Source organism: Silurus meridionalis, chromosome 27 (assembly GCF_014805685.1).
Source record: "Silurus meridionalis isolate SWU-2019-XX chromosome 27, ASM1480568v1, whole genome shotgun sequence".
Lineage (NCBI taxonomy): Eukaryota > Metazoa > Chordata > Actinopteri > Siluriformes > Siluridae > Silurus > Silurus meridionalis.
In genome coordinates, this window is record NC_060910.1 from 6,664,896 (window position 1) to 6,679,165 (window position 14,270).

Genomic DNA, 14,270 nt, shown 5'->3' on the forward strand with positions numbered 1-14,270 from the left:
TCTCGTGCGTGCGTGCGAGCGTGCGTGTGTGTGAGAAAGAAGAGGGAAAAAAATTTTATTTATTTATTTATTTATTTATTTATATCGAGGAAGCCAAAGGGAACGCGATTCTTAAATAATCGATTACACAAGCGTCAATATGCAATTCTCAACGCACTTTGGATATCCAGCGCAAAATCAAACAGGATGCAAGAAAGTAAGCAGTCCTGCAGCCCTTCATCCTCCTCCTCTCTCTATCTCTCTCTCTCTCTCTCTCTCTCTCTCTCTCTCACACACACACACACACACACACACACACACGAGCTCAATTTCCAAACCACTCCAGTCCACTATTCCATTTCCACAGAAATTAACTGCTGGGGTATGGATTCATGGACGCCTCCTCCCAGTCAACATCTGCTACAGTATATTAATCCATTATTTGGGAATTCTTTTGGGGATGCTATAAAAAAAAAGCAATTGCCCTACAGTTTGTTCCACAAGGATCGATTAGAGGTGCCATTGATGGACAAACAAAGTATAATAATTGTACTATAACTCTATAATAAAGTCTATAATCATGTTTTAATGCTTTAGTTTGCAGAATGTATGTCTAAAATGTTCCCATCCCATTATTTGGTTACCATAACAGCTAGTCTGATGCTCACACAATTTGATACCAAACAACAGAGGAAAAAAACAAAACTAAATGGCTACTGATTTTAGCTAGGACCCATTTTTGTAATAAAATAAATAAATAGAAATTAGTTGCAGGATGGCATCTGCTTTGGAATGATACAATACAACAGCCTTGGTGTCATTGTAATAACAATAAAATTTTCAATGATTAATAAGCTCAAACAGTAAGGCTCTGGTTTATCGATCAGAAGGTCAGCAATTCCCAGCACCAACAAGCCGACACTGCTGGGGCCCTTTAGAAAGGCCCTTGACTTTATCTGATGTATTATGTCTAACCTATGCTCTGACCCCAAAATTGTAATTTTGCTTGTTTGTAAAAGTAAAAGTCTGTTAGATAAAGGTACTCCAATTTGTTGTATCCTAGCACTATGTTCCTACTGTCTTTTCTGAATTCGGTCCTTCGGTTTGTACAGCTCTCAGCTTCTCATCTGTACATGCTGTTTAAGCAGATCTTATAGCTTCCAAAGTATAATAACATCCTACTTGCCATTTTTTAGATTGTCAGGGAACAAGCCAAGTTTGACCTGTTGATCTGTCTACACGTCATTTCTCATTCATATGATTTGGTAAGTTGCTTCGAGATTATGTTTTTAAATACTCGGTTAAACGTTGAAGTTCTAACTACACTTTTTACTCAAGTTAAAATAAAGACGTTTGGGCTTTGACATGTACTTAAGTACATTTACATTAACGTTTGCGGCATTTAGGAGACGCCCTTATCTAGAGCGACGTACAAAAGTGCTCTGAGTCTCTAGCAATGAATAAATCTACACTGGTACACAAGATTACAAACTTAATGTAAATATAACTCTTGAATTCTACAAAGCAAACTTGGAAAGTGCTAATTTGCTAAAGTGTTTCAGGAAGAGGTAGGTCTTCAACCGTCGCTTGAAGATAGTCAGGGACCAGAACAGAGAAGAGCCTTAGTGGTACCTTCTCTCAAAAGTAGCCATTACTACTATCTGTTTTAGTGTCACGCTGGTAACTAGACGTCACGTTATATTAATTTTAGGACTGTTAAAATAATTGTAATAAAAATGTAAATATTTAATATTTATGATTGTCATGAGTTAACTCAACTAATCGAAACTTAATCGCACATTTTTATCTGTTCTAAATGTACCTTAAATTGATACTTTTCACGTTTTTGAGACTGTAATCAACATGGGCATGGGCAAATATGGATGCTTTAAGAAAATGTATGTTTATTATTAGTGAAACCAAACTCAACATAGAACATCAAGAGAAAATATTCTTGTAAAGGTTTTGAAGTAATTATGGTGTTTTAAATTACATAAATTGTCAGGACACCAAACGGAACCTTTGCTGTGTTTCCACACGGACGGTTAATGAGGTGATACCGGAGGAACTGTACCTCTTCTAACTTTCATAAGGATTACATAATCAAAGAATATTTGTAAATTCGTTAATTGAAGTAGACATTTTGAACTTTCTATTTATATATTTATTATGTCTGTGAGGGTTGTTTTATTTATGTCTCTGTGAAGAGCGATGACAGCGGCAGAGACGGCAGAGAGCACCCCCTGTCAGTTTTCTTTATTTTACAAAAGCACAGCATTTTTTGTTATTATGATTTTTTTACAGACAAAAATAGACTCTTTACAGATTCATTGATGTATTGTTCTTATCTGTACGATCGAAAAAAGGAGGAAAAATTGCTACAAAACCTGCCGTGCGTTTGACGACACCAGAGGGTTAATTGCCGGATGTGCGCAGTTTAGCAGAAATCTAAAATGTTTATTTGGACTCATATAAATTTACATGGGATTTACATCAACGACCAATCAACTTATCTGTGCAAAGAGTCAAAGTTAGGAAAATGTCTCATTTCCTTGACAGACCCATCATTGAGGACATTAAATGCAGTTAGAAGGTCCTGTCCCCTGGGGAAGTACATGGACTGACTTCCGTAGTGGAACAATACCAGTTTAATATGCATGAAAGAATAATTCAAAAGGGGATGAGCTTAATTTCCCTAAAGAGACTATTCTTTACAAAAATTATTTGTAAACTGTATGAATGAGAAACACACATTGTGATGAAATGAAAACCTTCAGTAAGGTGAATGGTGCTTGTATACACCAGGGAAATAATCAACATGTGTATGAGTATGGTGAAGACATCTGCAATAAACTGTTTATCATGTTCTCAACACATTGCATAGTTTTGAATCATTAATCCAAACATGTTGACGTATCCTTTCCTCTTCTCTTTTAATTTGCCGTGCAATGCCATTTAGTGTAAGTGGTTGTCAAGTATACAGTCACAACCACACCCACTGACTGCAGTAGCTAAGAGATCAGATTAAACAACAGTCAGGGTCATGCATGGGACAAAAAAGGGACAGAATTTACAGGCAAGTGCTGGACTTTGTGTGAAAATATGGTATATTTCATGTATCAAAATGTCTTAAAATTCACAGAGGTCTATAGATTTTTTTGTAGTATAGTGAAGAATAAGAATAAATCAACAATATGGTCACAAAAGGTTTTTGTTATTCACAGAGATTCTTGATGCCTAAATTTTTAATTTAAACTGAGACAGCCCTATGACCATAACAACAGTAGGTCAATTAAAGTTATCAAAAGGTCTATTTTTTTTAAAACACCTGTGATTTCCGGACAACATAAATATTTTTCTGATACTTGTATATAAGGTATAATTTTGAGTCTGCTTAACACGTCTCTCAGCCAAAGCTATTGCTCTCAATATTTACCACTTAATACTTTAAGTATGTATGAAAACATCCTGATTCTTTACTTTAAATTATATGAATATTTTGTGATCTGAATTCTTGTTTTTTAAATGTGTTGAATAATTTTTTTTATTCATTCTTTCTGAATAAAATATACAATTGAAATATTCTTGAACTGTACAGTATTTATAGGACTGTTGTGTGATGGAGCTGATGCCTCAGTGTTTAAAAATATAATTTTAATTTGGATTTGGAATAAAAGAGTTTTGAAGATACACCTAATTGACAAAAGTTTGCAGACACCTGACCATAACATTGGTATGTGTTTTTTCAACATCCCATTCAACATTTAGTCCCTATTTACTGTTATAATAATCTCCTCTTCTGGGAAGATGTTCCACTAGATTTTAGAGTGTGCTTGTGGAGATTTGTGCCTCATTCAGCCACAAGGGTGTTCGTATAGGCAGGTACTGATGTAGGTGAGGTGAGGAGGTCTGGTGTGCAGCCAGCATTCCAGTTCATCCCAAAGGTGTTTAATAGGATTACGCAGGCAACTCAAGATCTTCCACTCCAACACATGTAAACCATATCTTCATGGAGCTTGTTTGTGCACAAAGCCATTGTCATGCTGGAAGAGGTTTGAGACTCCTAGTTCAAGTGAAGGGAAGAATAATGCTACCACATCCAAAAACATCATATACAATTGTGTTTCTCCATTTTTGCAGTGACAGTTTGGGAAAGAACTGCATATGACTGGAAAGGCCAGGTGTCCTAATATTATTATCTACTAAATTATATCTGCAAACATATACTGTTCAAAAGATATAAAGACGCCTACGTATAAAGCTAGTTATAAAGGGTCATCAAACTTGAAAAAAAAAAAAAACATTCACTGCAATGTATATACAGTATTTAACCTTGTTTTGTCCTAAAAGTATATTAATGTATGTAAAGACATTCTGAAGCATGTTAAAACTATTTTGCATTATAAAAACTTTCTATGCTTACATTTTCAGCTTTAATTGTTTACCTTGGCACATATTGGCTGCAGGATTTCCTAATATGCAGATTAAACTACTAGTTTACTGCTGTGCATTTACTTGGAATAATAAATAATACATAAAGTCTTTAACAATCATTGTATAGCACCACTATAAAGGGGATGCAAAGAAACACCAGGATTACGGTGCTAATAAAACCTTGCCTGGCTCTAGTGCTCCGATAGTGATTATGTTGCAACCCAAGTTTAATCCATGGCATTTGAGTTATTTGATTAGGCCGTTATTTAAAGAAGCACTAACACATTGAGATCATCAGCATGACACCATGACAGCAGCTAATCAATGACTCATGTGATTCGTGGAGGTCCGCAGGGGTTGCTCACAGATTTAAGTGAGTTTAATGGAAACATAACGCTTTGTGCATCTCTGCCTATAAAGATGTTTAGACGAGGCTGCCGGGCTCTCTAATTGTAACTATTAACATATGTGTGGCAGCCTGGAAACCAATTTCATGTTATTGTTAATGGGTTTTGTGAACAAGCAAACTAAAAAATATTGAAATTGTATATTTATCAGCAACTTTATACAATAAACAAAGAAACCTGGGAATGATTGGAGTTCTCAGATCTGTATGTAAAGGGCTTTTCTAGGCCAACACACATTAGGTAGGCTACCAATCACACGAATAAAAGTATCTCATAATAATATCTTATTAAACACTGCCATAAATGTTGTACTAACTTTTGCATTCATAAAAAAACACTAATTTACTCCATATGTATATTATGCACACAATAAAACAGTAAAATTTAAATGCTATACACATATACATAATGTTTAATATATTGACCTAATATTAGTATTTTAAAATTATCTATCAATTTATCTATCTATCTACATTAAGTGTCCACAATGAAAGTAAACGACAACATAAAAAGTCCCTTCCATGACAGTAACGCATAATATTAACGATTGTTAATGCTCCATTATACATTAGAAAAGTATTTTTCTTGTTCACAAGGCCCAGCATAAATGGAGGTGAGCAGACCAGAACAAACCCTGGCCACTTTGCTAGAGAAGGCCTTCAGGATCAAAGAGGATGTGGTCAAGAGTCTTCATGCTACCCAAGGATCTGTTTTGATGGAGGCATCTGCAAGGAAACTTCTAGAAAACCACATAAATATAATTACAAATATTGTCAAACAGCTCAGCAAGGACATTCAGGTACACCACTATCTACTGACAATGAATACCAGGTTACATTCGATCAATGTATCACTTCAATTTTAATTAAAATATTGTAAAATGTATACAAATGTACGTAAAGTGAATGCAAAAAAAAAGTGAAATTAGTTCCAAACCAATTAATTTTGTCATATTGACTTTTGTAACTATTTATATCCAGGTACTTACTTAATAGTAATAATAACTCGACTAATACTCATAGGTGATGGAGACTCAGATTGTTCAGAGGGACAGTATAACATCAGGAACAACTTTTGCAGTTCAAAGCCTGGATCACAAGAACTTGGCTGTGGTTGGAGATCTTCGGGGTAGAGTGGCCAGGTATCAATAAGGAAAATGTCATATGCAACACTTATGGACAGTTCACACATATGGACTTAGATGGACACCTAACAATTAAAGCTATTTGTGTTTATCAATCATCCCAACCCAAAATATAAGCATTACCCTAGAGATGGTACCCACTTTGCTGATATAACCGTCTGTTCCTTTTCCACCCTGGCAAACCAAGTCTTCAACGACTTTGCTTTGTGCACAGGGGTATTGTCAATCTAACAGGTTTAGGCTATACATCTTAGTCCTATTGAGGAAAAATCTTAACATATAGCTTGCAAAGATATTGTAGACAATTGTGTGCTTACAACTTCCCATATGTGGGTGTGATGATCAGGTGCCAACATACTTTTATCCATATAACATCCATGTGCACATTTTGTCCACATCTTTCTTAGAGTACTAAGGACTAGTTGTAAAAACATGTTCCATTACAGAATATTGAGAAGCAAAGTGCCTTTTATCTCTTGCATGGCAATGAATAATTTGTCCTGTTTATCTGTAAATATTTGAGTATCTGATCCACCTGAACTGTTAAAACCTTCAAAACCCACGATGGGGCACTGAATGAAAACTCTCAGTTTGATGACTGGAATTAATATTTAGTTATATTTTGCCATAGACCTGCAAAAGCAGCCAGTTAGACCTACAAATATTTCTAAAACATGCCAGAAAATCTTTTTTAGGAGTTACATATGTAGTCAAATATAATGTACTTTTCTGGATAATAGACCAAACACCTACAACTACAGTGTTGCATTAGGAGGTGCGATGCCAGGTGCGATTTTTATCTACATTAAAAAAATCCTAGACATTGGAAAGGCTGAAATGACGACTAGCACAGAAGCATTGCTTATGGGAGTAAAATTACAAGCACTCAGCCCAAGATCAATTGAAATATAGCTGTAATATATCTGACAAGAACCAAGATGCCAATTGTGCATAGAAACCTCTGAGATTCGGCACATAGCAGCAGGGCTATAAAATCCATGCAGGAACTGTACACACTAAGTATCAGGAATTCTATTCTGCTAGGAACCCATAGTGCAGTAATAGTGAGTTATTCAAATGGATTTGATGTTGAAAAAGTCAGGGAATTTACATAGCATGTAAAAATAAGGAATTGCTTTTTACATCTTAAAATAAGCAAACCACATTAGGTACAAATCTGATATTTAACTCCAGGCTGCAATGCTTATATACAGTATATTAGGGATCACCCTACACTACTGACGAGACAGTATGCACACACATTCACACTTTTATTCACACCTAAGGGCAATGCAAAGCAAATCCATATTCGCAAAGGCATATTTTTGATAAATGACAGGGCTTCTCTTGAAGCAAACATATATATGGCTGTTTTTGTGCTGCTAGGTGTGATGCCACAATAGCTAAGCTCTCTGCAGACATCGGGGCAGGAGGACAGGAAATCCTGAAGCTCCAGCAGGAAGTCACAGAAATGCGTTCTGAAATTGAGCTCAGACTCAGAGACTTAGAGCACAAGGTGAGAAATGAATGCATAATCATTACTTAAAATTTCTGTAAATAGCAAACAAAGCTGTAAATGCAGCCAGAGTATCTAAAGGTGAGGTAAAACATATTTAGTATTACTCAGTATAATGTCTGTAGAGTGAAAGAGCTTACACAGTTTGCACAGATCACAGACTCCCAAAGTTTAAATGTTTAACGACTGCATAAAATACATTAACAAAAATAAATAACTAGAACAAACAAAATGAACTATTTTTCTTAGATTTATTTTCTTATTTCTCCACTGATGTACACGGGAACAGAGATAAGAGATTTCATCAACAGTCCTGTCTTAAATGACTGGTAATGCAAAGCTAGGTCTTTTGTTTTTGCAGGGTTTATAAACACCACTACTGTTTTGTGTTTTTGTTTCTTCACACCCGCACAATGGTTCTGTCATCAACTGCTGCTGTTTTTCTTGACCAGAAGTGGTTTCATTCTTTTGCAGTACATTCTAAATTATAGTTCTAGCTATACCCTAATCTTGTGGAAAAATCAAGATTTCCATTCCTTTTCTCAGCTTAAAAATGGCATGGTTTTCTACAAAAGACAGCTCTTTGGTCTTCATGTTGGTTTATCCTTTTCAGGAATAAATCCAGTATTCACAGTTGAGACCTGGAGCTCAAAACATTCAGAGTTCTTGACTGTTTGAACAAACAGTCTAAAAGGGCAAACCTGGGACCAAGAAACACCTGTCAGTCACATGCTTCAGTATTTTGCCACACAAACGGTGGCATGTTTTGAACCACAAATAAATAGAAATAAGAGCAAACAAAAGCAAAATTCTGATTCATGTCATATTCTTCTAATAATCTCAACCCAAAATGCATTTAGTTTTTAGCTAAAACATAAACAGACATGCTTTTCCAATTCTTTCAGTACATAAAAAAATGCTGCATTCTAACAGAGCCCTTTGGTGGCTTGGGCCCCTGTGTGACTGTTACTCCTGCCTCATATAACTGGCTAGAAACAAGTCACAAGTCTGGTATGTGATTTTTGAGCATTGCATTCCACATTTTGTCCAAATTTGCTCTTATAATTCTCTTCAGTCTTCTGGAAAGATGTTACACTAGATACTGTAGTGTGCTTATGGATATTTGTGTTCATCAGCCACAAGCGTATAATGAAAGTCAGGCACTGATGTAGGTGAGGAGACCTGGGGTGCAGTCAGCGTTCCAATTCATCCCAAAGGTGTTCAGTAGGGATGAGATCAGAGCTCTATAGCAGGCCACTTAAGATCTTCCACTCCAAGCATGTAAACCACATCTTCAAGGAGCTCACTTTGCACATTGCATTGACATGCTGGAACAGGTTTTGGGTTTCCAAGTTCAAGTGAATGCAAAATTCTGTTTTAGCGCATCTAAAGATGCCCTGTACAATTGAATGCCTCTAGCGTTGTGGTAACAGTTTGGAAAAGAACCACATATAGCAGATAAGGTCAGGTGTCCCAATACTTTTGGAAGTATAGTGTATATTTGAGTTGGTAAACCCCCTTAGCCTTAAGACATGCTATAGCTCATTTCTTTTGCAGAATTGCTCTTTCCACTTTTAAATAAGCTCAGTTAAAAGCTTAGTGACAAACAGTAAATCACTATGATGTAAATACATTAAATCAAGGAGAGCATTTTCAAGTGCAATAAAGTTAACTGAAAAAGAAAGGGAATCAAATTAGTGAAAGCCAGAAACAATCACACACAATGTCTAAACAGACAAATCGAAAGAGCTGTAACATCTCTAGAAAGATATTTGATTCAGTTTCAAGTAGATTAATCAGCTTGATGTGTTTAGTTAAGTCTTTCAGGGATGGATTTTGTGAATCATACTAGAGGTATATGCCAGATTATTTTTAATCTCGCACCCACCAGCACCCAAAAAAAATAAATCCTGTCAAATAAATCGTGTTCCTGTAGACATCTAAATAAATCCAATCCTACTGTTGTTTTTGTGATTGCTTGCTTTTTTTTCTCATCAAATCAATCACTAAATAAAAAGTATATCAGTGATTTAAAACCACAGTGATTACCAGCCTGGATTAAAGAGAATGACTTTTGTAAATCGCTCATACAACATCACGTCAGCACCCAATATACTCCACATTAATCAACATGGCTTTTCTTTACTATCATGCTTGTTGCTGCTGACATGAGAGTAACATGTGAGAGTAAAAACTGCCTGCATCCCCAAATTCTTTGTTCTGAGGGATACCATTCTTATTGCTCACTTTTATTCTGCTAGTGTCATAAGCTTCAGTTTGCAAAACAACGTTCTGCTTTAGGGCATAGTCTTATTCATTTTCATTGCCAATTTGGAATAAAGAGGCGCCACATGATGACCTTTTTATAATCCATTCGTAAATACCAGATTTGTCTGGCATCTTCTTTATTAGATTTTGGAGTCTCTTAGACGATTGGGGACATCACATTCAGAACAGATTGTGTCCCAGAAGAATAGTACCGCAGACCTACAAAGAGACATCCAGCAGCTTGAAGTGAGGTAAGGCTTTATTTAATCACAGAACAGTCTCGAGTTCACTTCTGAATTATTTGCACATTCAAAACAAAGATAGAGATGTATTCATATTGTGTATTAATATTGTATTGTAATAGCATCTAGAGGGATTGAGTCGCATCCTTATAGTGGTTGAGGCCTTTTCATTTTTCAATTGAATTCAGACCAGTTTCTTTCAAGTCAGTCATTTCTTTTGTGTAGCACTTTTAACAATGAACATTGTCTCAATGCAGCTTTACAGAAAAAATGTATTGAAAATATAATTCTAAATTAATAAATGGATCCCAATCCCATCTTTAATTAGTAAGCCAGAGGTGACAGTGGCATGACATAAAACTCCCTAAAACAATATGAGTAGGAAACCTTGAGAGGAACCAGACACAAAAGGGAACTCATCGAATAGTGCAATTACAAATAATTATTATTTATGATTTTGGAGTCTAAAATCAAGATAAAGTCAAGATATTACCTGTTTTTTTTTTAATGAAAAATGTATGTATGTATTGTATGTAAATCTCGTAATTGAAATAATGTAATAAATTAAACTTTTAAATATTTGTTCAGACACATCTTCAGCATTACTGAGGTCAGGCATTTATGTTGGGTGAGGAGGCCTGAGGTACAGTCAGCATTCATGTTTATCCTACTTGTGTGGTCTGGCCTCTGTGCAGGCCATTTGAGAAATTGTCATGCTTAAACAAGTTTGGACTTCATAGCTAAAGGAAAGAGAAAAGTCAAAATTGTAATTGCAAAATATGTAAAGACATTCTGCACAATTGTGCGTGTCCAGCTTTGCGGCAGCAGTTTGGAAAAGGCTTGGTCTGATGGTGAGGTGTCCGCAAATTTTTGGCCCTAGAGTGAATTTATCCTCTGCTACTCAAAGGGAGATTTAAATAAACTTGAATAATATTGGTATCCAAAGGACAGTGTCTAAGTTCAAATAAGTTCTCAGGATTCAGCGCAATAACAAGGACTTACATTAGCAAGATGTGTGACTCAGAAAAGTTTGTGGTCATTTTAAGATAATATCTACACTCAGGGAAAACAGACTGATTTAAAGACTAATAAAACATGGTTGTAGTTTAAAATGAGCCCCAGGTTAACCACTGATTTGAAAATGACCAGAAGTGATATCAGGGGGAAGCATTTGACCATTTCACCCTTTTTAAACTTTTGCTTCATTGCCATAAAATTCTACTATTGCTATATTGTTATAGCATTTCTAATATGTGCAGTTCTTCTAAAATAGTTGTAAGGTTTTATCAAAGGATAATGTATCTGTGTGAGTTATACTGTTGTGGTTTTATAGGACATCCAGTGGACTAAAGAAACTGGAAGAGGAAACAGCCAGGATCAGGAGATGGACAGAAGAGCAGCTGAGCAACACAGAACAAACACAAACAAAAACTACGCAACAGCTTCACACACTGCTGCAGGACAGAATGGTAAATAATGTGTGTTAGTGATCTTAAATCTAATATTTAGCAGTAGTTTAACAGATTCTTACTGTGGAGCAATGCATTGTATCACAACGAATATAGGACAACTATTATACTATTATTTTAAAAAACATGATCATCTGTTTCTTAGTTTAATTAGTCTAATTAGACTGGACAGTATATTTTGAGACTAATTAGATTCTAGTGATTTTTGAATGGGTAAATAATGATAAAAAATAAATAATCCATGCTCATTTTAGTAACATCTGTGATTGTATCAGAGGTGTAAAGAGGTGAAAATTATCCTTGAGTAAAAGTTTAGATTCCATTACAATTTAAATATAAACAGTTCCAATGTGACAAAGTAAAAGTCTTAAAGTATCTAATTTGAACAGTACTTGAGTATTTTACTCATATTGAACATGGGCTCAAGGATTCACTAGCCTTTAACACCAAGACACATGTGAAAAGCCAAAAATTGATTTGATGTTGATTTGTGAGGTTTTTTTTTACTGTGATTTGATGCCATTTTGATGCCATTTTTTAATGTATTTTTGATGTGGGCAGGGGAGTGTTGAGACCTAATGACATCTTTAAAAAGATGTGAAGGCTGAATGCAATTAGTAATGGTTAATGTCAATTCGAATATAGTGGAGTAAAAAGTATATATATATAAAAGTACATATATATAATATGTAAAAGTATATATATTATATATATATATATGTATAGTACGTATATATAAATGTAGTTGAGTAGAGAGTATGTGTGTGTGTGTGAAGGTGGAAGTAGAGGGGAACCTGAAAGGACAAGTAGATCTCATTTCTGCTCACCTGGGCCGTGTGGAGAAGCAGTTGGAAAAGGAACGCTCCATAGATCGGGCAAAAAAAGCAGAGAGTAAAATTAATAGCAGAATTCAGGCTCTGGAGAAGAGTTTTCAAGCTGAACTGGAACAAATGAGGACAGAGTATCAATCAGGTGAGTCAGGTGATCTGGAACAGTGCAATGAGTACTCATTATTTAAAACTGTTTGACATTGGTTGTAGTATTTAACCGAAAATTTATAAAATTCACTTAAATTATCTAAATATGACATTAATTATCCAGTATCTTGCTTAACGTGAAATGTAACTTGGTCGAAAGGTCCTTTTAGAGAGGTCCAGGAATCTAGATACAGAACTCATTGTTATGGATTTCCGACTTACATGGGGCACACCAAGCCAATTCAGACAGGTGTTTAATTTCACTGGGTGAATACATTATTTAGTCCACCAGCAGTTTTTGCAGAGGGTTTAATCCAGAAGTGCATTGCTAATCAGTTTTGTGTACAATTTAAAAGTGAGGCCAATGTCTAAATAAATATCAAATTGCCACACAGGATATTGAATTGTTTCCACTACATGTAGCTGACTATTCACTAGTCATTTCCAGCTCATTCATTTCAAGTGGTAGTAACTACAGCTGTAGTATTTCCCTAAAAAATGTGGAAAATACAGCATATCCGAACATTGGACATGATAAAAAAAAAAAACGCCAGGCCACTTCAGTAAATATAAGCAGGCACAAAGAGCTTGACAAATAATAATTCAGCTAGCAGCAGCAAAAGGCTCTCACTCAATTTCACTGCTGAAGCAGGCTTGTGGAGAGTAATGCATTATAGATAAGACCTCCAGACACCAGACTCACACTGACACACAAGCAGTTTTACATCTGTTTTAGAAGAGGGCTCTCAGCACTTTGTGTATATATGTGATGTGTATGTGTGTGTGTGTGTGTGTGTGTGTGTGTGTGTGACATGACACACAGGTTTCCAATCAGTCCACGACGCCATCGCTTCCCTGAGACACATTAGTGAAACCAAGGCCAAACTAGACAAAGGAGAGCTGAAGAAAGACATCAGGCAGATTCAGAGAATGATGGTGGGACAGTCAGAGGCCTGAACTACACACATTATAAGAGATGATGAAGAAAAATTAAGGCAGGATCTACATTGACAACACTCCTAATGACTTTTTAATGAATGCTCATTAGTTTGATAATGGATAGTGCCCTAATACACTATACTGCCAAAAGTATTGGGTCACCTGACCTTTCCTGCTATATGTGGTTATTTTCCAAACTGCTACCACAAAGCTGGAGGCACGTACGTACAGGACGTCTAAAGATGCGCTATAATAAAATGATTGCATTCACTTGAACTTGATAACTCAAAAACTGTTTCAGCATGGCAGTGCCCCTGTGCACAAAGTGAGCTCCTTGAACATATGGAACAAATGCTTTGGAGTGGAAGATCTTGAGTGGCCTGCTATAGAGATCTGATCTCATCCCTACTGAACACCTTTGGGATGAATGTGAACGCTGACTGAACCCTAGGTCTCCTCACCTACATCAGTACCCGACTTTCATAATACCCTTGTGGCTGATGAACACAAATATCCATAAGCACATTCCAAAATCTAGTGAAACATCTTGCCAGAAGACTAGAGGGCATTCTAAGAGCAAATTGGGACTAAATGTGGAATGCAATGCTCAAAAATCACATATTTATGACCAGGTGACCCAATACTTTTGGTAGTATAGTGTATTCTACATGTAATTGTATTCTCAGTCTGATGTAAGTAGAATATAAGACGTTATGCTGGACGTTACGCTGTAACCATTCAAAGCTGAATATTTTTCTATAACAGAATGCCCAGAATCGTTTTACTTGCCAAAGTTTAATTATTTATTATTAAATGACACATAATACATTTTGCCTGAGTGTATGGGTAAAGTTGTGGAACCTCTGCAAGCATGCTATGCCATGTTATGTTGTTA

The 14,270-nt window shown here is 35.8% G+C and overlaps 1 protein-coding gene across 1 annotated transcript; it reads left to right on the forward strand.

Annotated features, from left to right (window-relative positions):
• The first annotated feature begins 82 nt into the window (after window positions 1-82).
• On the forward strand, window positions 83-13,683 carry fam81b (family with sequence similarity 81 member B). The gene is made up of 9 exons (XM_046841682.1): window positions 83-196; window positions 1,176-1,244; window positions 5,417-5,619; window positions 5,843-5,961; window positions 7,351-7,480; window positions 9,893-9,999; window positions 11,324-11,459; window positions 12,236-12,431; window positions 13,260-13,683. The coding sequence occupies exons 3-9, from the start codon at window positions 5,428-5,430 to the stop codon at window positions 13,391-13,393; spliced, it is 1,014 nt and encodes a 337-aa protein (XP_046697638.1). The 5' UTR covers window positions 83-196; window positions 1,176-1,244; window positions 5,417-5,427; the 3' UTR covers window positions 13,394-13,683.
• The last annotated feature ends 587 nt before the right edge of the window (window positions 13,684-14,270 follow it).

Bases quoted from the DNA above. Each gene is read 5' to 3' on its own strand.
- fam81b (XM_046841682.1), top strand. From the start codon at position 5,428: ATGGAGGTGAGCAGACCAGAACAAACCCTGGCCACTTTGCTAGAGAAG. The intron at 7,481-9,892 runs GTGAGAAATGAA...CTTCTTTATTAG, and splicing joins TCAGAGACTTAGAGCACAAG to ATTTTGGAGTCTCTTAGACG. The intron at 12,432-13,259 runs GTGAGTCAGGTG...CATGACACACAG, and splicing joins GAGGACAGAGTATCAATCAG to GTTTCCAATCAGTCCACGAC.